This window comes from Dama dama, chromosome 16, assembly GCF_033118175.1.
Source record: "Dama dama isolate Ldn47 chromosome 16, ASM3311817v1, whole genome shotgun sequence".
NCBI lineage: Eukaryota > Metazoa > Chordata > Mammalia > Artiodactyla > Cervidae > Dama > Dama dama.
Window position 1 is genome coordinate 13,437,582 of NC_083696.1, and position 26,119 is coordinate 13,463,700.

A 26,119-nucleotide genomic window follows, 5' to 3' on the forward strand; every position below is an offset into this window, starting at 1 on the left:
GATATTATTTTCACCGTACTTGAGACACAGGAAAATAATGCCCACGAGCTCTGCACTTCATACCCTTGTTGTCACATCCCAGCTCCACCACTTCACTCATCCTTCCTCCCTCCCTCCCTGCTTCCTTCCTTCTCTCCCTCCTGCCTTCCCTTCCTCCCTTTCATCAAGTATTTATGGAGCACCAATTATGAACTAAGCAAAGCCTCTGCATGTATAAAATGGGATAGTTAATGTAAACTCTGTAACCCAGTGCCTGGGGCAGAGCAAGTACTGGATAAATAAGTTGGGAGGCGACAGTAAAGGCTGATTATCCGGCCTGGAAATGCATCCAGAAATCACCTGACCCCTCTCATGTCACAGAGGAGGAAACTGCAGCCCAGGGCAGCTGGCCAAGATTCCTGCACAAGGTTGGGCAGAACTAAGACGAGATGCTAGAAATCTCAGTGACAACTCAGTGCGTTTTTTTTCTGCCACCATTGCTACCTCCATGAGGAGGGTGAATACCCTTCAGGTTGGAGAGGTGAGGCTGACTGTGACCCCAGACAAAGACACACCTTCCACATTCTTACACACACACACACATTTATTTCCCTGTTGAACTGTCCTGAGCAAAATCTCCAAGAGGCAGCCAGGTCCAGAGACCTAGCTCATGGAATAACATAGGGACAATAGTGCAGTTTCTTCTGAAAAGCATCCTGTATCTCCGGCAGAGTCCTCCCCTGTACCTCCTCCCCTGTGCCCCACGTGCCTGGCCTGCACACCCCGCCTGCACTTCTTCAGGTATCGCCCAGAGGGCCGCCCCTCTCTTCCATCCACTGAGTTCGTCTAGCCCATCATAGTCTCCAGGGTGTCTGTCCTCCACACAGCCCTCTGTCTGAATTTTCTAAAATGGAGCTCCAATCATGTCACACCTTCGCTTAAACCTTTTACACTCCTCATTCCTGCTCTAGCCTTTCTGCTTTTTCAAATGTCATTCCTTTGCTCGTACTATTCCTTAGGATTCTAATAGCCATTTCCACCTTGGCGCTCCGAAGACATTCCACAAAACAAATAAGCGAAAATCAATAAGAAAACAACACACCGTCACTGATTTAGAGCATGTGGGTTATAAATGGGAGAAATCCAACTACATCAAGCATAAATACATAAATAGGACTTATAATTGAGAAGTTCAGTGGTAGACCAGCTTCAGGCATGGCTGAAATCAGGGATTCAAATGCTACCAGTAAGGGCTTTATCCCCCCTCTTTTCATCTAGCTTTAACCTCTGCTCATCTTGTGTCCCTCTGTGCACTGACCACTTCCCACAGATACTTCTTTGTGTCCAGGGAATATGATCATAAGCAGCCTCAGTTTATATCATCCTCATAGCCAAACCTGACTTATCTGTGAGGCACAGGAGCCTTGGGCTCACAGTGCTTTTAGGGGCCCACAAAAATGATTTCATTGCTTTTAAAGCCAGAAGAAAAAATGAATTTTTGGTTGAAGAAAATGGTTTAATATCTAATATTAATATATTTGTTTTGTTTTTATAATACAAATGCAGTCATAACATGTAATTTTTTATTTTTTTCCTAGAGAAGAGATGAAGGCCAAAGGGCTTAGGGCCCACAAAAGTCACAGTAAGGCCTTGTTTGACTCTTAAGAAAGAAGAGAGACCCTTTCTCTCTGTTTCCATGGTTAAACCTCCTGGAAAATTGGATTGTCCCTGATGGGATCATTTTCCAGAGCAAGTCCCTAGAAAGAGGGAGAGCTCTGATAGGTCCACCCTGAGGGGAATTATCAACCTCATACAAACACAAGAAATGTTCCCTGTAAAAAAGTCAAAAAATAAAAAAGATTCTGTTTTAAGAAAGTCCGCCAAAACTTGACCATCTGCCCCAGTGGACTCCCCTCCCCCAATGATTCCTTGCTCAACACCTTTACCAGCCCCAGGAAAACTAGTTGCCTTCCCCTGTACACTCCCTTCATGGCTCATTCTAGTGTGATTATAACTGATTAAATGACAGTTTCCTACCCTGGGGTGTGGCCTCCCTGAAGACGGAGTGAAGGAGTAAGCAGCAAAAATCTGGTCTCTGGGAATGAGCAGAAAAAGGGATTGGCTCTGCTTAGGGGTGTGAGGAGACCTTTGGTCTGGGTCTTAAAGGCTGGAAGTCTTCCTGGAGGAAGGGGTGTTTTAGCTGAATTTGGTGATGAGGAACGACTCCAGGGAACAGAAAGAGGTGAAAGACCCCAGGATGGGAAGAACTTGAGGGTATAGAGAAGAATATAGCCAAAGATGAGCTGCAAAGAGAATGGGATGGGATCACCAGTTGGGGAGTGGGGGGCAGGCATGAGTGATACATAAAGGAATTTGGATTTTTTCCTGCAAACCAAGCCATGGAGAGGCGAAAGAGAGCCTGAAATTGAGTGTGAAATGTTGTGTCTGGGTGCCTTTTTCTGCAGAGAAGATCCGTAGCTTTCATCAGATTTCATCTTAAGAATCACTAGCAACAGAGAGGTATTCAAGCTCCCGGAGGGTGGAGTGCCACACTCTACAACGTAATCAGAACAGCTTTCTGACTGCTGCTCTGTGGAGATGAGCTAAAGAAGAAGTAGAGGCTGGGAGAGCTTTGAGAATCTGTTTCAAGAGCCTTATGGCAATAACACCAAGCGGAGCAATTGGAATTACAAGATGTTGTAGCCGTAACATTTAACAGGTGCTTTCTGCATGGTGGCATTGATGGAGAGGAGGAGAAAGTGACTCCAAGACTTCTAGTTTGTATCATGATCTTATTGTAGGATGTTTAATGAACTATTTTTTAATTTGATGATTGCCTTTGATTTACGCTTCCCACTTAGGTGATGTCTTTTTTTAAAAAATTGAGATTAATTTCAAACTTAAGAATTTTTTTAAGGGTTAACATCTCTGATAAATACAGATTTCCACGTTCTGCTTTTCCTTTAAGTTGCTGTTGTTGCCATTGTGTCCTGGTCTACGATAACTCTGTGGAGCTATTTGTTACACCTATTTCTCTTGGTTCTCAATGCATGGAGAACATCATTTAAAGAACAGATAAGGGTTTCAAGACTCTCTGCTTTTCTAAATCCTGACTCTGACACCCTCCACAGCTACCCGCTCCCTTCCCCAGGGCTCAGCAGCTCGGACCGGCTGCCTTTCGGCCTCGAGGAGAACGGGGGCGCTCCGTTTACCACCAAGCCTTCGGGAAGGCATCACCATCACCACCACCAGCACCAGCACCAGCACCACACCAGCTATGGCCTCTCGCTGACCCTGGAGAGCAAGGAGGGGCTTTCCAGGTCCCCAAACTCCAGCAGTAAATCCCTTACAAGTAAGTTGGAGCATCACGGGCAAGGTGGGGGAGCGGTGCTGCGGGGCGTGGGTGGCTTTCCGAGATGCTCAAGACATCGGTGCAGCTTGGAATGGTGGTAATATCCGAGCTGGGTTCCCAGGTCTGGGTGAGTGCAGACATGAGCCTTGTGCATTAGGCAGAGGTGACTTAGAGATTATGGTTTACCCGCCAGCTCTGGTTTTGTTGTGAGGGAGCAGATGTCTCTACCTCATTCCACGCTGGTTCTCTGCTCCTGCTGTATCCAGCGCTGGCTCAAGTGGTGGAACAGAGAGAGAGGGGAGTGCGGTGACTGAGTCTCTAATTCCCAACCCCAGGAAAGCTCATTCTGTCACATTCTGTCTCATTCTTGCCTTCTGAAAGCAAGGTGTCAAGTAGATCTAGTGCACACTGCTAAAGTCCCAGTGAGAAGTCATGGAAATGGAGAATAAATAAATTAGAAATGTTTCTAGGGACTTCCCTGACGTTCCAGTGGTTAAGACTTTGCCTTCCAATGCAAGGGGTGTGGGTTCGATCCTGGTCAAGGAACTGAAATCCCACATGCCTTGCAGCCAAAACACCAAAACAAAACACAAGCAATATTGTAACACTCAATACAGACTTTAAAAATGGTCCTCATCAAAAACATCTTTTAAAAAGGAAAAAAAGAAATGTTTCTAGCAATATGACAGGGTGATTTTGTATCTGTTAAAACTAATTAAAAATGTGGGCTTGGATTTTGTATGCCTGTTCTTTTCTTTTTCTAGAAAATCCTTTTTATTATATTTTTATCAAAGAATTTGTGTGTGACAGGAGGTGGGGGGGAGAACTTGTTCTTTATCACATGTGGTTTGAACAAGTGTCAAGATAGAGGTGAGAATCAAGAGGCTTCGATTCTAGTACCCATGGTTGAGCCAAGTCCCCTCTTGGATCCAGGGTTTTCTCAACAATGGAATGGGGTGGAGGGAATTGAGATGATGGCCAAGGAATCTTCCAGGTCTGATATTTTATGAGTCTGTGGCTGGTGAAAAGGATGAGCCATTGAGCCTTCACCTGTAGATGGTGAATAGCAATTCTGGGTTGGCTGAGCTAGAAATGGTAACTCATCGTCCACTTTGGTATTGAAAAATTGATCCTATCCTCAATATCCAGGCCAGAATACTGGAGTGGGTAGCCGTTCCCTTCTTCAGGGGAATCTTCCCAACCCAGCAATCAAACCCAGGTCTCTCGCATTGCAGGCGGATTCCTTACCAATTGAGCCACCAGGGAAGCCCCCATATACATTAAATAAATCTTGGTCATTTGTATTTGGAGTATCTGTACAAATGTCTGTCTCCCAAATGGACTAGAATTGTGTCTCATTCATCTCCTTATTCCAGCTTCCCAAATCCCAGTTGCTATCAATGCCTGGCACAAACTTTAATATGTAATGAATACCAAATGTTTAATGAATATTTAATGTACCTATGGATAAAAACAAGCTAGTGGGAGGAGTGGTGGTGAACTAATCTAACATACAATGAATTTGATTTTAGAAATATAACATGGTTTTTAAGAGCACAGTCGTCTGCCCTTTAGCCTGAACACTAATCTTTCCAATGCGCATAGTGCTTTTCCATTAATAAAACCTTTGCATATGAATTACCTCACTTGATAATCACAGCAACTCTGCAAGGTAAGTAATTTTACTTTCATTTGAAAATGGCTCAGAGGCTCAGAGAGGTAAAGTAATCTGCCCAGGGTCACCCAGCTCACATAGGGGGCACTTAGGCCTTGAAACTTTGACCTTAAAATGTTCCCACATCCCACCCGCTAGTGCATTCCTGAGAGATTCAAGCTGCCAGAGGAGGAACCAGGCAGCAAGGCTCTGAGGGTTGGTCTCTGGTAAGCATCTTTCATCACCTATAGCTCTCTGCCCTTTCAACCTTTCCTCACTCACTTACAGAACTGAGTCCGGGAACACCTGCCCTTTTCAGCGAAGCCGCTGCACATCTAAAGAAGCTGGAACTGGAAACTGTGAAGCCTGCTGGACCCTGGCCTGCTCTGCACATCAATATAAATAAGGTGCCAAGGACTAGAGTTGGGTGATGCACATGGGCCTGGGGTTCACTCATACCTCTCATTATGACTCCGCCTGCCTCTTAAACCATGTGACTTTGTCTTGGAGGGATTTCTACTCAACCTCTCATGACATTTCTGCTCAGGCATGTCTCTTAGGAGCCGAAATTCACTTATGTTCTTTTGGGGTGGATTACAGTGGTAGGGGCTGCCTCTGATGCTGAGGCCCTCAGCCTGGATCTGTTCGTGGTCCTCTCCATCCTTCTAACTGAAGTTCCTCCAGGGAAGCCTCCACATTTACCTCTTTCCCGTTTTACTCTGTATTAGTCTGCATAGGCTGCTGTCACAGATTACCATAGACCAGGTGGCTTAAATGGCAGACATTTATTTCTCATTGATCTGAAGGTTGGGAAGTCCAAGGTCAAGGTGTGGATGATTTGGTTCCCTGGTGAAAGCTCGCTTCCTGGCTGGGAGCCAGTTACCCAGTTACCTTCTTGCGGAAGAGAGGGCTCTTTCTTCCTCTTCTTATATTATAAAGCCATTAATCCCATCATGAGGGTCCCACCCACATGATTTTTATCTCAGTCTAATTACTACTTCTCAAAGTCCCTGTGCCCAGATCCCATCACAAAGAGGGTTAGGATTTCAACATATAAATTTGGGGAGGACACAGTTCAGTCCACAGCACCCTCTGTCTCTCTCCAACAGCACCTGGCACATCATAGATCTTCAGTAACTGTCTGCTAGCGGAAGGAAGGGAAGGATTAGAGTAGGGGGGGAGGGGGACTTCCCTGTCTGTCCAGTGGTTAGAGCTCCACACTTCCACTGCAGGGAGCATGGGTTCAATCCCTGGACAGGGATCTAAGATCCCACATGCTGCGTGGTGCGGCCAAAAAATAAAAGGCTGGCTTAAGTATTAAAAAAAAAAATCAAAAAATAAAGAAGTAGGGAGGGAGGTCTTGAGGAAGAGACTGGGCAAAAGACAAGTTCTCTTTTGGCTGGACCTGTTCTTATATCCAAATGGGCAGCCTTATAAAAACCAAGTTATATCTTAGAACTGTAGAAGCCAGTGCTGGATCCAATCTGTCATTTATTTCAACCTTTTCAACATCTGAGACCAGAGGAAGGGACCTGGCATTCTTGAAGTCAGAGCAGCGGCTAAATCCCTGGACCCCTGACTCCCGGTACAGTGCCATTTGCACCCCCATATGTTTCTTCAATTTCTACCCTAGGGTCGCTCAACTTAGGCTCTAGTGATATTTCAGCCTGATACTTTGGGGGAGAGGCTGTCCTGCGCATTGTAGGATGTTTTGCAGCACCCCTGGCCTCTACCCTCCAGGTGCAAGTAGCATCCCCCCCATCCTGGTGTGACAACCAAAATTGTCTCCAGACATGGCCAGATGTCCCCTGAAGGGCAAAATCGCCCCTGGTTGAGACCCACTGTTGCACACACTTTTAAAATCATTATAGGAATAGTCTTCTTTACTCATGGGTCATTTTTTCTAACCCCAGTGCCTAGCTTTGCCTCTTTATAAGAGGGAATTAACAATTTGGAATTAATTAACAATATCACTTTAATTATTAGTTAAATTGTTTTAAAGTATAATTTATAGTTATATTAATTTAATTATTCATTAAATTATTAATTAACAATATCACTTTGCTGACAAAGGTCCATATAGTCAAAGCTGTGGTATTTCCAATAATCCTGGATGGATGTGAGAGTTGGACCATAAAGAAGGCTGAGCACCAAAGAATTGATGCTTTCGAACTGTGGTACTGAAGACTCTTGAGAGTCCCTTAGACTGCAAGGAGATCGAACTAGTCAATCCTAAAGGAAATCAATCCTGAATATTCACTGGAAGTGCTGATGCTGAAGCTCCAATGCTTTGGCCATTGATGCAAAAAGTCAGCTCATTGGGAAAGACCCTGATGCTGGAAAAGATTTAAGGCAGAAGAGAGAAGGAGGCAGACAGGATGAGATGTTTGGATGGCATCTCTGACTCAGACATGAGTTTGAGCAAACTTTAGGAGATAGTGAAGGACAGGGAAGCCTGGTACGCTGCAGTCCATGGCATCACTAAGAGTAGGACTTGACTTAGCAACTAAACAACACCAACAAACTAATAATTAATTATTTGGAAGATCTGGCCTGGAATGGGAGCTCCCTTTCCTTACCCAAGTTGTTGAACATGGGAACATTATACCTCCTATCGGGGCTGTCCCTCCACCCTAGACATCCCTCTAGCCTACACTAGACTTCCAGGGTTTCTCAGAAGATTCTCCATCCCCTTGAACCGACCCCAGTAGGGAAACCTCAGGTCCCTCTGATCACTCATGGGCCCAACTTTAAGACCCTGTTCACCCAGTTTTCTTCACTACTACCCTCTCTGATAGTCAGCTGGAAAAATAATTCTTCCTGCAGGATGGCACTTATATTCATTCAATCAACAAATCTTCATTGAGCAGGCCGGTGCTAGCTGCTAGGAGTCAACCTGATGGATTATGTGCCTGGGATTGGTCTTTCTCTTAGTCTCCAGGTTTTAAACTTTTCTTCTGCAGTCCACACAATAAATCATTTTAATAGGAGCTTACCTGGAGCTTGGCAAAATCAAAAATATTTTGCAGGAAAGTATAGCATACAGTAGCAGAGAACTCACAAGTTGTATGTAATTTGTAGTTGCTGTGAATCTTGGCGGGACATTAGCAGTCGTGGCTTGCTCTGGGTTAAGGTGTAGCTGAGACAGCTGTGAGTTATTGAGCACTTGCCATGGACTTGGGGCTTCCCTGGTGGCTCAGATGGTAAAGAATCTGCCTGCAATGTGAGAGACCCTGGTTTGATCCCTGGGTCGGGAAGATCCCCTGGAGAAGGGAATGGCTACCCACTCCAGTATTCTGGCCTGAAGATTCCATGGACAGAGGAGCCTGGTGGGCTACAGTCCATGGGGTTGAAAAGAGCTGGACACGACTGAACGACTAACTTTCACTACTCCCGTGCACTCAATCAATAATGCCCCTCTTTTCTCCTTCACATGAAGAAGTGGATCAGTGAGCATAGAGGATGGAGTAATGCCAGATAACCTTGACTTTATCCTAACACATAGGCAAGTATATGGCTTCACACTATGACTCCTTATCTTTAATAAAAACAGTCCTTGCAATAGGCATCATAACTTATCATGATACCACAACTGGGAACCAATGGTTATGATGGCTTTTAACGTATTTTTCAGTCTCAAGAATCCTCTGATTCTTCTAAGGTTTGGATATGTTAATGGTGAGAAGACATTTTGATTGCCCAATTCCAAATGTGCACTCAATGTCACAGATATTTGAATTTCATCCGATTTGAAATGTGTAACAATTTGTATCAATAGTTGAAAACTGCATCTGATCATTTCTTTATCCCCAAATGACATCCTTAAACAGAAGGGCTATTTCCAATGACAATTATATCAAAGTTCAATTATCATTCATCTGTGTGTTTTGAAATCTGAATTTCCACATTGAATAAAACAACCTCTTTCCACAATTCAAATTGAATGTAAAACACAAAATATGGTTACACAAAAGAAAGAAAGCGCAACATCCTTAGAGCCATCCTCCTGGCTGTAATCATCATCTTGCTGTAATTCAGATGTTTACCCTTCATTCAGTTCAGTTCAGTTCAGTCGCTCAGTCGTGTCCGACTCTTTGCGACCCCATGAACCGCAGCACGTCAGGCCTCCCTGTCTATCACCAACTCCCGGAGTTCACCCAAACCCATGTCCATTGAGTCGGTGATGCCATCCAACCATCTCATCCTCTGTCGTCCCCTTCTCCTCCTGCCCTCAATCTTTCCCAGCATCAGGGTCTTTTCAAAGGAGTCAACTCTTCGCATCAGGTGGCCGAAGTATTGGAGTTTCAGCTTCAACATCAGTCCTTCCAATGAACACCCAGGACTGATTGCTTTAGGATGGACTGGTTGCATCTCCTTGCAGTCCAAGGGACTCTCAAGAGTCTTCTCCAACACCACAGTTCAGAAGCATCAATTCTTCGGCGCTCAGCTTTCTTTATAGTCCAACTGTCACATCCATACATGATCACTGGAAAAACCATAGCCTTGACTAGATGGACCTTTGTTGGCCAAGTAATGTCTCTGCTTTTCAATATGCTGTCTAGGTTGGTCATAACTTTCCTTCCAAGGAGTAAGTGTCTTTTAATTTCATGGCTGCAATCAGCTGTTTACCCCTCATAGAGATGCCTTTTATGCAAACATAAATGCAATGATACTCAAGGTTTCCAAAATTTATGTTGGTTCTCACCTGAGTCAAGTCATAGAGCTGAAAAGTAGCTTCTGCTTGGTCAGATAGAGCAAGAATAAGCCAGCTTGAATTTTCAATCCAAAAAGCAGTACGGAATTGCTAAATTCAAGGGGGAAATCAATGTTTAATTCTCACTAATTTCTTATTTTAACAGCATTTTGTTTTCTTTTCAAAGTGGGTCTTTGGTCATTACTGTCAGTATAGCTGTATCCCCTTAAGCAGTTGTCAAAAACCTCAAATGGGCTTTAGAATGAGTTCAATTCTTGTATTCCAGCATATCATTCCAAAAAATTAAATCTAATTAAAAATTAACCTTCATACACCTGTGAAAACCTCATGGTAGTGTTAAACAGTCATCTTAATTAACAGGATTTACAAATACAAGATAAATTATCCTCAAACTATACTGTAGTGCTCATCTTTCAAAATAAATATTGCTTATAGTTTTTTGCTTTTGTTTTAGAGAATGCTAAGTTTCTTAGGCTACTGATTCCCTTCAAAAGAATCTATTTTCTTTGTACCCAACTTGATGGCTTAGGATCATTAGTGTCCTCACATCTGTTCTTTTTTAGTTGCATTTTTTTTCTAACATGCAAGTACTGTTCATATCTTTTTTTTTTTCCTCATGTGATTGTCATGATAATCTTATGAAGAAAGAAACTGAGCCTCAGAGAGGTGAAGGGGAGCCAATGTGGTTGGGTGGTCAGGGCTCTAGCTTTGGAGTTACTCAGTCCTGGGTGTGAACCTTGGCTCTTCTGGGTATTATGTGATCTTGGGCAAGTGACTTACCATCTCTCTGCTTTGTTTTTCTCATCTATAAAATGGGGATGGTGATAGTATCTACCTTCAAATGGGATGGTTAAATGAGAGGATTCAGTGAGACATACATCTTAAATCCTCCCCCCTCCCCTCCTTCTCATGACCGTCACCATCTACATCATCATCTTTTTTTTTATGGTGCTAATAAGGAAAAGAGCTGAGATTCAAATCCAGGTCTTCTGTCTCTTTATTTTACTGTTTTGTGAAATTGCTGAGTTCAACTTGTCCTACTGAATACCCTCCATGTATTTGGAGGTCCCACTGGGACACTGCATTCTCTGCTGTTTTCTTTATTCAGTGATATCAATTAGCCAATTGCCCTATACTTCCTCTGCAGCTTTCATAATACCCCTACTGTCTGTATAGAGGTACTCAATAGGAGTTTTGAATTAGTGGATGAGGTTAATTTTGAAACTTGCAGAATTGGAGGTCTTTACAACATTTTGTTCTTGCTCAGGTACATTTTGGCTCATATGCCATATTTAGTCCTGCTGTCTTTGAGTAGTCACGTGGTCTTATATCTTTCTTATTAAACACATATCATCCAGTAATTACTACCTACTATAATCTTCTTCAGTGGATATTTTTTGAACATCTTCTGTATGCTGAGCACCACAGAAACACTGAGATATGCAATAAGGCATTATTTCCCAGAGTGTGATATGTGTACCATCAAAGTTGATTTCAAGTTATATATATATAGATGAGTATTCTTTAATAGTTACATATTTATCACAATTTATGTTATAATAAATAAAATAGCCACCAAGTCTATGATTTCCAAGATATTATTGCCTAGGACACACTTAAAATAGATAGCCCCAGGGTATTCCACTTTAATTGGATTATATGAATTATAGGTACATGTTTAGTTAATACATGAGAGATGCAAAAAAAAAAAAGAAAGGTGGCATTAGATTATTGAAGTCTGAGACACTCTACAGTGAGGCAACAGATACAGATTTCTTATTGAGAATAACGATTTTCAGCAAGATTGTTGTAAAAATACGAACGACCCTTGAACTAACAAGTCGCAGAAGATCCCATGGAGAAGGAAATGGCAACCCACTCCAGTATTCTTGCCTGGGAAATCCCATGGATAGAGGAGCCTGGTAGGCTTCAGACCATGGGATCACAAAGAGTCAGACACAATTGAGCGACTGAACACACACACACACATACATGTCACAGTATGTGACTCGGAGTTTGAGTCCTGGTTCTGCCACTGGCTCTGGCTGCATGAATCTGAAAGAGTCTCCTTGGACTTTCCCGGTCCTGTGACTCGTGAGCTTCCTACCACTTCCTCTCCCTGCTTCACAGGAGAATGAGGGGATGCGCTTGTGAATCCTTGGCAAATAGTAAAAGCACTGGTACAAACCCAAGGAGTTGGTGACGCACTTGACTCTGTGTTATTTGCAGTGATGATGGTTGGGAAAGATTAATGTATGTGTTTCCTTAGTTCTTTGTTTACCATTTGTCGCATGTATTTTGGTTCATCTCAGGCCGAAGAGAAAAAAGTGTCTGAGAAGACTCTTCAGACCCCACTTTTGCCGTCCCCTGTGGCTGATCACGTGAAGTGTAACATTTTGAAGGCCCAGCTGGAGAACGCGTCCCGAGTGAGTGCCCAGGTGCGTGCCTGCAAGCCTGTGATTTTATGTCACGAGGTCTCATCAGGAACGTGTAGATGAGGCGCTCTGGGACTGCTGTGTCAGTCGGGTCCAGCCAGGACGTAGGAACCACACCTGTTATGTGAATAGAGCTTTTAATATAAAGAGTTATTAACCAGTGTAGTTATTGGGTTGGCCAAAAAGTTCATTTGGGTTTTTCATAACATCTTACAGAAAAACCTGAAAGAACTTTTTGGCCCAAACCCAGTAGTAGTTGAGGAAGTAAAAGGGCCGGCTCTGTACGCTGTGGTGGGTCTGAGGGCCCCTGGCTGCTACATCTCCTGTTGATCTCCAGCGTGAGCTCAGCTGGCCTGGCTGGCTGCGTGGGTGTCCTTCCTTCCCCACACTTCTTTGTGGGACTCACTAGAGGGAGGAGGACAAGGCTTCTTTCAAAATCATATGACGTGACTCCTCCCGGGCTTGTTACACTGATGTGAAAGGACAGATTCTAAACTCTTTTCAAGGCGCTAAGTGCTATGTGAGCATGGAGCTGCTTATTATTCCTGATCTAAAAATGTGAGGTAGGGAATTAAACTGTGGGTTTGACTTTTCCTACACCATCCTTTTCTCATTCAGTCCTGAGCTGACACATAGCAGGTACTCTATAAGAGTGTGAATGCAAGCATTGATTGTATTTGAATGATTAAGTGTTAATCCCCATGATGGGGAATGACTCAAGAAAACATTTTTTTGTTAAATGAAATAAACACTGGGGGGAAAAAAAAAACTGGTTATTGACTGAGTACTTGATGATCTACCTCTCTGATACACTGTCACGTTTCTATAATCCTTTGAATGTAGGACACTTGGGAACATTTTTGCATACCAAGATATTAAGTTTTGACTAAACTGCCTGTTTTCTTTAGCAGGTTGGAAAAGAGGAATCAACATTTGTAAATATTAATAAGAAATCCACTCTTCAGGACGCTAATGTAAGGTCTGTTGCTTCTTGGTTGAATGGGGAAACAATAAGTACCATCAACATTATTCTCAAAACGTTACTCATGAGGGCGTTTGATAATAAAGTAGAGAAGAAAAAGAAAACTGAGAGAATGTGAGCCTGAAGAGAGAGAGAGAAAAAGACTGTCTCAACTTCCTTTATGTCTCTATTTTAACATTTCTACCTGCTGTACTAACAAGTCACGTTGAGTTCCTTCTCAGGCATGTTGATCTGACCATGTCAGTCCCCTGTTTAAAGTCAGGGTGGAGTCTAGACCCCTTAACAGAACAGAGGGAGCCCTTCATGACCTGGCTTCTGCTCACTGTCTCAGCTCAGTACCCTTCCCTTGGTCCATAATCTGAGCCCCTGGAAGTGCTAGAGTCACAGATGTTCTTTAAAGCCCCCAGACCACCACCAACCCAAACCCAGAGAAAAACCTTTCTTTCCTAATCTCATAGAAAGTAGACACTCTTCACCTCTCTGTGAATAACCACCTATAGATCATGGCAGCCCCATGGACACCTTGGCAGTCTGCTAACACCGGTGGGGTCTCCCTAGGATAAAGTTTCCTAAAATGTCTCCAAGGAGGACTGCATCAGTATCTTGTTAAAACCAAAAACTACAATCCTACTCCAGACCTTTCAGATCCTTTGGTGGGAGGTAGGGCAGTTTTGGCGGGGGTAGGGGTGTTGTAGTGGGGAAAGGCCAGAAATAAGAATTTCAAAAAACACCTTATGTAATCTAGGAAACACTACCCTGGGGAAATTCTTACACTTGATGCTAAAAATAAAAATGAATATTTTTCTATGTTATCTTATGATGCCTAGTCCATGTTCTTGGCATAAATTCGTCTTACTCCAGAGACACATACCCAGCTGCCTCTTGGACTTTTTGAAACCTTAATTCATCTCTTCCAACCCTACCCTGCTGCCCATTTCATCAGCTTTCCTCTCTTGGTTAATGTCACTGTTGTGTGTGTGCTCGTGTGCTCAGTCACTTCTGTCGTGTCTGAGTCTTTGCGACCCTATGGACTGTAGCCGTCAGGCTCCTCAGTCCATGGGATTCTCTAGGCAAGAATATTGGAGTGGATTGCCATTCCCTTCTCCAGGGGATCTTTCCGACCCACAGATCGAACCCACATCTCCTGCGTCCCCTGCATAGCAGGCAGATTGGTTACCAATGAGCCACCAGGGAAGCCCCAATGTCATTGTTACCTACCTGTTATTCAGACCTGATGCCTGGGAGTCCTTGACTTTCTCCTCCTATTCATGCCCTCATCTAACTGGTCACCAAGTCCTGGCAATTTGACTTTCATATTATCTCCCACGTCCGTCCCCTCCTTATCATGACCCTCTTCCCAACCTACTCCCAGCCCTCACCATTTCTCATCCTGAATAACCACTGCTACAGTTTTCTAAGATGCTCCATCTGGCCTGTCCTCACCAGCATCCTTTGTTGCTCTAAGGGCCTTTCTAAAATGCAAGTCTGACCATGCCACCCCCTTGCCAAAAACCTTCAGTGACTGCCTTTGCCTTTATATAAACAACTCAGCTTGAGGCACCTCATGCATGGGCCCTGGTTTCCTCTCTAGTCACAAGCCCCTGATTGTCCCCTGGAACTTTACCTTGTTGTTATTGTTCGGTTGCTAAGTTGTGTCTGACTCTTTGCAACCCCATGGACGGTAGCACACCAGGTTTCCCTGTCCTTTACTGTCTCCTGGCGCTTGCTTGGCTTCATGTCCATTGAATCAGTGATGCTATGACTTTACCTTACCCATCAGCAGATCTGGGTCTCCATTCCATCTCCCACCTTGGAAGTCTTCATCCATCTGGTTAAGTCTAAACCCCTCCTTGAAGCTTTCCAAACACCACCCATTCCACCCTAGCAAAGTAATGTGCTCCCCTGAGTTCCTCCAGGGACTGTTCAGTTGCCTCTGGGGGCCCAGCTTGAGGAAGTCATGAACCTAGACTACGTTGACTCTATTTCATATTTGCTCGTTTATGTTTCTTTAGCATTTATTACACTCTGGCCACACACCTATCCCCACCAAATTAGGCACTCAGTAGAAGGGAAGACAGGGGATGAGATGGTTAGATGGCATCACCGACTCCGGTAAACTCCTGGAGTTGGTGATGGACAAGGAAGCCTGGCGTGCTGTGGTTCACGGGGTCGCAAAGAGTTGGACATGACTGAGCGACTGAACTGAACTGAACTAAGAAGGGAAGATGGAGGCCCAGACGTGTTAACTGACTTACTAGAAGTCTCTTGCTGAGAATCTCAGTTTGTTTTGATGTCCATTGGTCCCAGAAAGTACTTACTGTTTTTTTTTTTTTTTTTAAGTGAAATCACTCAATCATAAAAATGTATAAAAACTTTTCCTTAAAATCATAGTTAGGAGTAAGCCCATTGGTTAACTGGCATGTTTTCTTGAGAAAATATAAAAATGAAACAATTTTTAACATTTTAATCTGGACATAGAATTAAAATGTTTTAGAGTGAGTCTTAAAGTCTTCTGATTATATATTTTTTATATTAACTACTCTATCATTCTTTATCTATTTAAAAAATGTATTCTGTGTTATGTTTAAAATAACATAGATACTAGATTACTTACTTGGAAGTAAAAATAGGCTATCCACAGGTTTCCCTTTACTCATTTCACTGGCAAAACCTGGTTATGAACAAAAACCTAATATTGGGAAGGGGGTATTTTGGGCAGAGAAATTTCATGTGATACCCCAATCATGTTCAGTTCCTGCTTGCTGTATTTTCCTCCTTATAATCTTTTTATTTTGGCTTTTCTGTAGTATTTTTAAATAATTATATGTAATAGGTAAAGTGAAGAGGAGGAAGAAAAATGGTTATCTTGACTATCAGTGTTAGTAAGGTATAAATTAACTGAAAAAACAGTCCCTACTGTCAAAACCAGACCATGAACCTTTTTGTTGGTGTTGTTCTGCTTTTCTGATGTGTCTCTAGAAGTCCTATTCCTATACGTGTGGAAACTACACAACCAGCTATGGAAAAGCCGGAGATCAAGCCTCCCCGAGTGCGGAAGTTAACAAGACAATACAGCTTGTGAGTTCCATGCTGCAAGTTTTTCAATTATAACAACGAAGGTGAAGCCAAATGTCCAGCTGTAAATGCTTCTTAGCCCTGCACACCCATCCCAAAGGACCACCTCAAAAATATAGTCTATTTTCCAATGTAAGTAGTAATGGCACTGGATCTTTCTCCCTGAAAACATGACAGAGGTGGCATATGCATTCCTTATTGACTGCTTTATAACAAACTACTACAAGATTTAGTGGCTTAAAATAATCTGCATTTATTTTCTCACAGTTTCTGTGGGTTGGGGTCCAGGCATGGCTTAGCTGAGTCTTCTGGGTCAGAGTGTCTGTTAAGGCTGCCTTCAAGATACTGGCCAGGTCTGCAGCCTCATCTGAAGGCTCATTCATACAGTGTAGGGCAGAACTCAATTCCTTGAGGGCTGTTGGACTGAGGACATCATTCCTTGCTGGCTTTTGACTGGAGGTTGCCTTTAGTTCCTAGACACGTAGACCTCTTCCATTTTCTCTATCAGAGAAAATACACAAGAAGAGCCAGAAAGACTTCTAGAAAGGCAACATCACAGCCTTTTATAACCTAATCTCAGACATGACATTTCATCACTTTTGCCATATTCTCTTCATTAGAAGCAAGTCACCAGATCCAGCCCACACGTAAGGTGAGGGGCTTCCTCAGGGGCACAGATAGCATAGGAGGAACATGGGGAGCTATGTCGGATGCTGTCTCGGTTGTGCCTTAGTGAAATGCTAGCACTGTCTCAATAGAGCCAAAGCTGATCCCTGAGCAATAAAAGAGCTCTATTCCTGTAGGAATTCCCTGGTGGCTCAGTGGTAAAGAATCCATCTGCCAATGAAGGAGATGTGTTCAATCCCTGGTCTGAGAAGATTCTTGGAGAAGGAAATGGCAACCTACTCCAGTATCCTTGCCTGGAGAACCTCATGGAGCCCGGCATACTATAGTCCACAGAGTTGCAAAGAGTCAGACATGACTTAGTAACTGAACAACAACAACGAATTTGTGTAGGAAGAACCATATTCCTGAAGCAGGAGCCCATATTCCTGTGGGCGGAGCCATATTCCTGTGGGTGGAGCCGTATTCCTGTGGGAGGAGCCGTATTCCTGTGGGCGGAGCCGTATTCCTGTGGGAGGAGCCGTATTCCTGTGGGCGGAGCCGTATTCCTGTGGGAGGAGCCGTATTCCTGTGGGAGGAGCCATAGGAGCTATATTCCTGTGGGAGGAGCCATATTCCTGTGGGAGGAGCCGTATTCCTGTGGGCGGAGCCGTATTCCTGTGGGAGGAGCCGTATTCCTGTGGGCGGAGCCGTATTCCTGTGGGAGGAGCCGTATTCCTGTGGGAGGAGCCATAGGAACCATATTCCTGTGGGAGGAGCCATATTCCTGTGGGAGGAGCCGTATTCCTGTGGGCGGTGCCGTATTCCTGTGGGAGGAGCCATAGGAACCATATTCCTGTGGGAGGAGCCATATTCCTGTGGGAGGAGCCGTATTCCTGTGGGAGGAGCCATAGGAGCCATATTCCTGTGGGTGGAGCCATATTCCTGTGGGAGGAGCCGTATTCCTGTGGGAGGAGCCATATTCCTGTGGGTGGAGCCATATTCCTGTGGGAGGAGCCGTATTCCTGTGGGAGGAGCCATAGGAGCTATATTCCTGTGGGAGGAGCCATATTCCTGTGGGTGGAGCCATATTCCTGTGGGAGGAGCCATATTCCTGTGGGAGGAGCCGTATTCCTGTGGGAGGAGCCGTATTCCTGTGGGAGGAGCCATATTCCAAAGTGTGCCGGAACCAGCAGGACTGGTCCAGTTCTGTTGAACTTAACAAAAGTTTCCTAACTCCCTCGTGCACAGGGATATTCTAGCCACAGTGAGGGAAGAACAAAGTGACTTCAACAATTCCCATGCAAGGACTTAAAGTTTATTAGAGGGAAAGACAGATTATAAATAATTTTAATCCAAAGAGGACAGGTTAATGCTGCAGTTAAATGTGGCAGTACATTAGTAAAATCACAATGGTTGTTCCCATTTCTTGACCTCAGCTATGGCCCAGGTATCGTGTCTGGATATATAATTGGTCAGAGAGCTGCAAGGGGATCTTTGGGTGCAGGGCAAAGCATGGGACTCTGGAGTGAGAAAGGCTTCTTGTTTACTGTCATAAACTCTTGGGAAAATTACTCTTTGAATCTCCCTGTAATGTGTAAAATGGACCAAGATTTTGTGAGGGTAAGCATAAGACAATGTGGGTAAGCCCTAGCAAGGGACCGGGCTGAAGGATGAGTTACTCTTGCTTTCTTATGATGCACCTGAAGCCTCTAAAAAGGTCAAGTTTAGGAGGTACCCAGAATACCATGTATAGGACAAGGGGCAAACTGTCGATGCAGTTCTCCAACAGCCGCCTCTGGCCTGCCACTTGCACCTTCTGAAAAGGAGAAGGGGGAGTGCTATTTCAGGACAGACACATTCCACCTCATTAGCCTTAGTAGAAATTTCTGGACCTTATAGCAGCTGTATTTCCTAGGAAAGTCAACACGAAAAAGCTTCAAATAATTAACATTCCTAATGATCTCTGGGGGACAGATTAACCGATGAAAAATCTGCTTCCCAGAGGATAAAGTTGGCAAGATTGGGCTTTCATTTTACATTTCGAAATTCAAAATGTTATTATCACCCATTCAGGATATGTAATCATGTTGGAAACAATGACTAATACATGGCCTGGAAGGAAAGAAAATTTAACTAACTCACCAAATTGCCTCTTTTAAGGAAACCCTTTTTGAACCTCTGATTTCATGTGTATTTCTTAACATACCGCAAAGTATTCTGGTTTGAAAATCAAAGAATGGCACCATTTCCCCCATTAGTAGTAAATAGCAAAATTAACAGATAGGATGTTCCCAGTTTTGCATTTTCATCCCATAAAGAGTTCTTATATTGTCAACACTAGTTACCACTACTTTACTCAGCTCTTCCACTCACAGATATTGATGAGGTTAATAAACACATGGCTAAGGGATATAGCTTGGAAAAATTAAGATTTCTCATTCCCTCAAAAATAATTCTGCATCATTATTTTTGACATGTGGGGAGATGTGTGCCTTTTTTAGTGGTTACAGTATTACTAGTCCCTAGGTCAGAATTACATGTGCTTGTTTGGGTTTTAAGCTCCTCATCAAAGCATCATGATATTTAGGTTCTCTGAACAGGTTTTCAAACTGCTACTTTTTAGGATATAAACAAAAATCTCAGCTGTGTTCTTTTCTTGAAATACAACATAGGGAGGACAAGTGTGCCTGCTCTATTTAGAGTGAAGAAATTAAACTCTGCAAAGAGTTTAAAGCAGGTAAAGTATATCTTTATATTGAGATCAGCTGGTATGTTTAGAAAATGATGATCTGTTAGGTTTCCCCATAAATTGAATTTTACTATTTATTTAGATATAGTGTAGGGACTTCCCTGGCTGTCCAGTGGTTTAGATTTTGCCTTTCAATGCAGGGGGCGTGGATTCGATCCCTGGTAGGGGAGCTAAGATCTCACATGCCTCACAGCCAGAAAACCAAACATGAAATGGAAGCAATATTGTAACAAATTCAAAAAAGACTTTAAAAATGACCTACATTAAAAAAATTTTTTTAAAAAAGGTAAAAATAAACATAGTGTAAAAATCTGAAACTATTCAGGCAAGACAGAAAAATCCAAAAAGAAGAGGAACTAATCCCATAGCATCATACCATTGAAAATAACCAATGTTCACCTTTATGACTATTACTCTAGACATTTTTCTATGCCTTTCTTTAAAACAGAAAGGAATCATTTCAAAGAAGAGAATCATACCATATGTAAAATTTTACTTATTAAAATGTTTCATGAATTGACCTGAGACACCATGTGTTTATCATACATCACATTGATAACATAAGTTATTTAGCCTGGCTCAAGACCTTTAGTATGCTAAGCCACTTATTCAGCAGGATATTCCAAGGGTCCAGGGGTTCTCTCAGGAGCTTGTCAATGACCAGTGTTTCCTTTGGAATGTGCAGAGTTCAAACTGGGTCTTGCTGCTTTAGCACTTTCCTGCACAGGCAGGAATCTGGTTGGCATCAGGCAACAGGGAACTTGTCTTAATTTCTGTAAGTTTGAGAAAATACTGTCTATGCCAAGAGTGGAGGATTGATGGTGCTTCTCTTTGCCAGGATGATCTGATCAGAAAGGCTTCCAGCCTTGGCATATCTTGTGAGAAGTCAAGCCTTCCCCATAAGTTTAGGCTCTGGAGATGAGCCCCAGGTGCCATCCTGGGGCTTCTCCTCCCTCATGATGACTTCCTGTCCAGTGTCCTTTCCATCGTGGGTCATCCTGTTTGATCAGAGAGGGTCTAAAATCAGAACTACTTGACCCCAAGACAATTGTGCCCAACTCCTCCTTTATAACCAGTTTATCACCAAAGGGACAGTTGCTGTTAGACCATAAGAGGAGTCTCATTCAAAACAGTAGGTTTCTACAGCTCTTATATTTACCCTTATATGGGAGGCTACTCAGAATAACATCCCTTGGTTTGGTGGTTCCTCAAAATGTTAAACATAGAACTATTATACAACTCACCAGTTCCCCTCCTAGGTAGAATTCTAATCCAAAAGAGTTGAAAGCAGAGACCCAAACAGATGTTTGTGCACCACATTCAAAACAATAGCTAAGTGGCAGAAACAACCCAAGTGTCCATCAACAGATGAAGGGATAAACAAAATATAATCTATCTATACAATGGAATATTATTCAACCATAAAAAGGAATGAAACTTTGACTTATGCTACGACATGGATAGATGTTGAAAACATTATAGTAAAAAAAAAAAAAAAAATAACCCAGATACAGAGAAGTATTTACTATATAATTTCATTTATATGAGGTACCTAGAGTATTCACATTCATTCGGACAGGAAACCGTGTAGGGGAGGGGTGTAAAATTTCCCCTTCCCCCTTTCTGAGTTCTTGTGGCCAGACTAATAATAAAATAAGAAGACAGGTTATTAGGAGAACAGGGAACAAATTTTAATTCATGCACATGGAGATCTCATAAAAATAGCACCTAAGAAGTGGCCAAAGCAGGCAGCTTTTGTACTTTTTAGACAAAGAAATAAAAATTTTGTAAGGAATTGACAGGATAAAGAAACTAAGGTTTTGGGTGCCCAATTAGTGAAGCATCTAAACAGTTTGGTCTTGGGGTAGTAACTTAAAGAAGTAGCAAGGTTTGTTTATATAGGCTGCTTGGCCTAAATTCCCTATCTCTGTGATAAAGGGGTCTTTCTGCCTACTATAGGGAATACACCTTTCACATGAGAGATTTATATCCTGCTTTCAGGGAGACAGACAGGAGGGTCAGAGGTGACCATTTCTTAAGTAACTTAATTCAAAATAATCAATATGACAGACCTTTATACCACATAACAAGCTGAAAGGAGAAAGTCTGTCAGAAATTAAGGAACAACTTTTTGCAATAGTTTACGTTATAATTTGACATTATGAAGAGAAGAAGAAAACTGGAGACCCTCAGCAGAATTTCAATATTCTCTTGGAAGCCAGTACAAACTATATATGTATCTACATTTTTCAACCTCTCATGAAATCTTTATTTTCAATTTTCTGCTTATTCCCTTGTCCTCTCCTAATCATTTTATCATGTGCATCCTAAGATCATTGCTCTTCCATTTCCCATTTTCCAGACTCTACTTGTAAGCACTCTTTGAAGGGGAAAAGAAGCACACAAATGCAAATATTTCTCTTACAAAACCCTTGAAGTCATACTGAAATCCTCACATTGAAATTTATGTACCTCAGTACCAGTAAGTTTTCTTATCCCCACATAACTACTATTTTGAAAAGAAACACTTAACACACAAGATATGGAGTACAAACTATATTGATGAATATTTATTTCTGATTTAAATGCCAAAAGTCATTACTTTTTCTGACTAAATGCCAAAGGACAAAATTACCCTAAGTTGTTTTTAAAGTGCAAATTTTCATAACTAGGATATTATATCTCATAGTGAATACATATTTTATTTCATGGTAAAAATATCTCTTATCCGATTAATTAAAAAATCCTGTGGACATTTCCAGAAATAAATTTTCAGTGATGGTAGTAATTCAATCTTTCCTTCAGGGTCTTCAAAAAATGCTATATAAAAAATGTATTAAGTTTTTTCTCCATATAGTTTTATTAAAATTAAAAACAACTCTATCCTAATAAAAAAATTAATATGCTATTGTGGCATATTTGCGGGTGGCCCACTCTGAGCCCCAACAGCAGAACAAACTTTACCAGGGACTACAGGGAGGGGACCATGGGGAGATATTGTTTGACGAGTACAGAGTTGCTGTTGGGATGATGGAAAAGTCTGGGGTATAGATAAAAGTAATTGCTATCCAACATTGTGAATGTCTTTAAGCCACTGAATTATATACTTACAAATGGATAAAATGATGATTATTTTATCTTTTTATATTAAAATTTGTTTTTCATCCCTTGGCAAGTGACAGAAACTCCAGCCCAAATTTGCTTTGGCTAAAGGTCGATATATTGGCTCCCGTAAGCTGGACATCTGGTAGACATCTGGGGAGACCCCAACCCCCACCCTAGCCGTCCCAGCCCTCCCCACCTACCTCCACTCCCCACAGCCTGTTTATTATTGTAATGAGCAGAGCTTCATGTGCTTTTAGTAACCGCAGTGACGAAGACGACCTCCCTCCAGACCTGGCCGAGGCAGTGGGAGCGACCACAGCTCCAACCACGGCCACCACCTCCGCCACCACCACACCAGTCTCAGTGCCGCTGCTGTCCCCCAAAGTTCACAAGATCAGCTCGCCGCAGAACTCAGAAGGCAAGGGCCAGCTGTCCCCGGGGGCCAAGGTACGGGAAAAGCCCTGAGGAGTAGCTGTACTTACTGCAGTTTCTGCATAAATTCAGTGTGTGGCATCTGTGTGCATTTGAGCTTTGTGTCATCAACTCTGGGTGCTCCTAAAGCAACAGTAACAACCACATTTTTTTTTTTTTGGTTTTAATATAATCTGTCCCTGAAAGATAACCGTGTATGAGAGACAAATAGTATAATATGAAAGCATGTATTCTGCACTTAAAGGGAAATTTAAGAGATTTCTGAGGGCAGTTTTGGTTTTAGAATATCATCCCTACAAACGCTATTACTCCACTGTGGAGGCAGAAAGTGAGAAATGGCTTTTTACCCGCCAAAATGGAAAATCTGGAGAAGTAAAAACCTAGAAGTATCCCCATCTCGTTCCTTATGGGAGATAGCCTGTGTTGATAGTTTGAAATTGGTCAGTATTCTATCTGTCAGCTTGAAATTTCAGGAAATTGCCAGTGGTGTGAATGGGCTGTGCCAAAGGTTTCACACAAGACATTTCTCTTGGTTTTCTCTGAGTGACGCTTGGTTGCAGTCACCCTTCAGCGATTGGTTTTGCTCTCCAAGCAAATGCTGGGTCAAATGTTGCTTGGTCCCTGGATCCCACTGAGGAATGCTGTGTGCATGAGACGGGGGCCCCCAAGGCAAGACCAGAGTCAGAGTCTATTCCCAATTGCTCCTTTCAAAACCTATGGCTGCTTTAAATGAGCAGTCACTCCATGGACCTTGTTTCTCTGAGCCTGTTTCTTCTTCCCAAAAATGGGAGTAAAATCTACTACTCTGCTCAACCCATGGGTCCAGGGGAGATTAAAGTGCTTGTGCAAACAGGATGCCTGAGGCTTCTGCAGCTCCAGGGAGCACGATTCCCAGTAACATCAGAGTAATAACAGTCTAGGCCACACCCTGCATGCCCATGGGCAGTCTTTCAGGGGGTCCATTCCTGGGGGTCTCTGGGAATGCCTGCAAGTTCCTCAACAGAATCCTGGCTGGACCCCCTCAGCCTGTGACCGGCCCAGACTGAGGCTCCCTGCTTTTCTGTAGATCACCTCCTGGGAACCGGAGTCGGTTTCCCCTCCACTGTGCCAAGTCCCTACACTGCTTTGTCCCAAGTGTGGGCACAGAGTCCTCTCTATATCCCAGGCCGTGGTGAAAAACCACGCGAACACATTTACGAAACAGAAGGGAACTGGGTTGGAGATGCAAGCGGCATCCTATCAGAGGCCACAGGGCTCCCTCTCCTGGCCAGCTCTCTCCTTAGGGCTCTGCTTGCACCAAGTTAATGAGATTTGAGACTTACTTTTTCCCATATAGGGCTTCAAGGCCCCCATGCTGCTGAGACTCCAGGGCAAGACAGAAAAAATTTTTCCAAAAAATGAAAGATCCCACCCTCCCACCAGAAAGCTTTTCCTCACTATTGTGCAGATGAGTTTAGCTCCTTGAGGTCTTGGCCCCCTGGATCCAAGATAGGGTCTTTTCTTTCTCTTTATATATTCAAAGGACTCTTTGAAGTATTTTTCCCCCAAAGGCCAGTCAAAGAGCACTCAGAGCATTTAAGAAAAATTGTTTGCAGCTTCAAAAAAGACAGTTCCCCCTCCCTATAACCTGCTTCTACCCATGAAGATGTCAGAAAAATTGGGGTTTGGTCTCAATATTTTGTACCCTGCTGAGCAAGAGAACCGTGATGGGGAGGTTGGCGTAATAATGAGTTCAGTGCTAGTAAGTGAGGGGAGGAGAGAGGTAGGGAACAACGTGTATTTTCTGATGAAATTCCATGATCAGTCGAGAGCGAGCACTCACTGGGATATTTCTGTTTTCAGGTTGTTTTTATTTTTTATTTGGAGGATCATTGCTTTACAATGTTGTGTTGATTTCTGCTATACAACAAAGTGAATAGCTATATGTATATGTACACCCCCTCTCTCGTGAGCCTCCCTCCCACCCCTAACTGGGATGATTTTGTCTGCCTCTGTAGAGCCCCTCTAACCGTGGAGGTGCCTTTACCTTGGAGCCGGGGGATCTCCTGATGGATTTCACGGAAGCCACTCCTCTGGTAAACTTTCCATTTTGCTAAAACCAGAAAAGCCTCAGACCGTAGACATGCCTTGGCAGTGGGACGGATGGACGGAGGTGGGCATCACCGAGGGGCAGGCTCTCCCTCTTGTCCTGCTCACAGCCTGGAGGCTCAGGGTCAGCTTTCTTCCAGGGTTCAGGCGTCAGGGGTCCCTCCACCTCCCAGAGCCCCTGAGGGAGGGCGGTGTCCCCTTTCCTCTGAGGGCGGCAACAGGAGCCCCGCCCCATCGGTCTGCTGATCCTTGAGCCTCCTAGGGCTCCTCCATGCCTGAGTCTCAGGTTCTCGGCTTCCCGGGCTGCGCCCTGCATGCCTGCCATCGGGTATCTCTTGCTGTCTCTTCCAACAACGTGCTCTGGCCTAAAGCACTGGCTCAAGGCCTCACCTTGGCTTTCCAGGCCCCTTGTGCCTTCCTACCATCCGCCATCCTCTGCAGACAGGTCTCTCTTTAGGGATGGGATTCCTGCAGGTAGGAAAGCCACTTGGGGGAGGGAGCACTGGACCAGGAGTCATGCAGACCAGAACTAGCTCCTTTCTCTGCTCCTCACCTTAAGATCCTGGCCACTGGATAATTGCTGCCCCAATCTCTGTTCAATAAGGATGTCATTGTTTGCCCTGATTGCCTAAGAGTATGATGAGGATCACTCAAGAGAAAGAGCCCCACATAGAAAGCAACATAAATATGTATAAGATATTATTAATATCACTGGATGACACAGGCAAGATTGGATGTACCTTCGGCTGGGCTTAGCCTGATACCCAAGGGTACTGGAACATAAATCATGGTTCACAAATTTGGCTTGTGAGTCAAAATATGAGCCAAGTGAAAACCTATCTCCTGAGAACTGATCTGTGTGTTTGGCTGTGTGCGAGGCTCTCTGAGTGGATAGGGCAGCTGCAGGCTGGAGGGGCTCTGGTTGATAAAGGGTCAGAATCCATAGGA

The 26,119-nt window shown here is 43.4% G+C and overlaps 1 protein-coding gene across 10 annotated transcripts in view; it reads left to right on the forward strand.

Annotated features, from left to right (window-relative positions):
- EPB41L4B (erythrocyte membrane protein band 4.1 like 4B) overlaps positions 1 to 26,119 on the forward strand; it is a 140,665-nt gene that overhangs the window by 96,187 nt on the left and 18,359 nt on the right. For 6 of the 10 annotated variants that reach the window (XM_061163456.1, XM_061163459.1, XM_061163462.1 and 3 more), the window contains 7 exons: positions 3,111 to 3,331; positions 5,274 to 5,392; positions 12,012 to 12,137; positions 13,043 to 13,113; positions 16,096 to 16,194; positions 22,909 to 23,098; positions 25,081 to 25,158. In XM_061163456.1, the coding sequence (XP_061019439.1) occupies positions 3,111 to 3,331; positions 5,274 to 5,392; positions 12,012 to 12,137; positions 13,043 to 13,113; positions 16,096 to 16,194; positions 22,909 to 23,098; positions 25,081 to 25,158 (904 nt within the window). The remainder of the gene's footprint in view (positions 1 to 3,110; positions 3,332 to 5,273; positions 5,393 to 12,011; positions 12,138 to 13,042; positions 13,114 to 16,095; positions 16,195 to 22,908; positions 23,099 to 25,080; positions 25,159 to 26,119) is intronic. The other 4 variants (XM_061163457.1, XM_061163463.1, XM_061163458.1 and 1 more) reach the window with 3 other exon arrangements.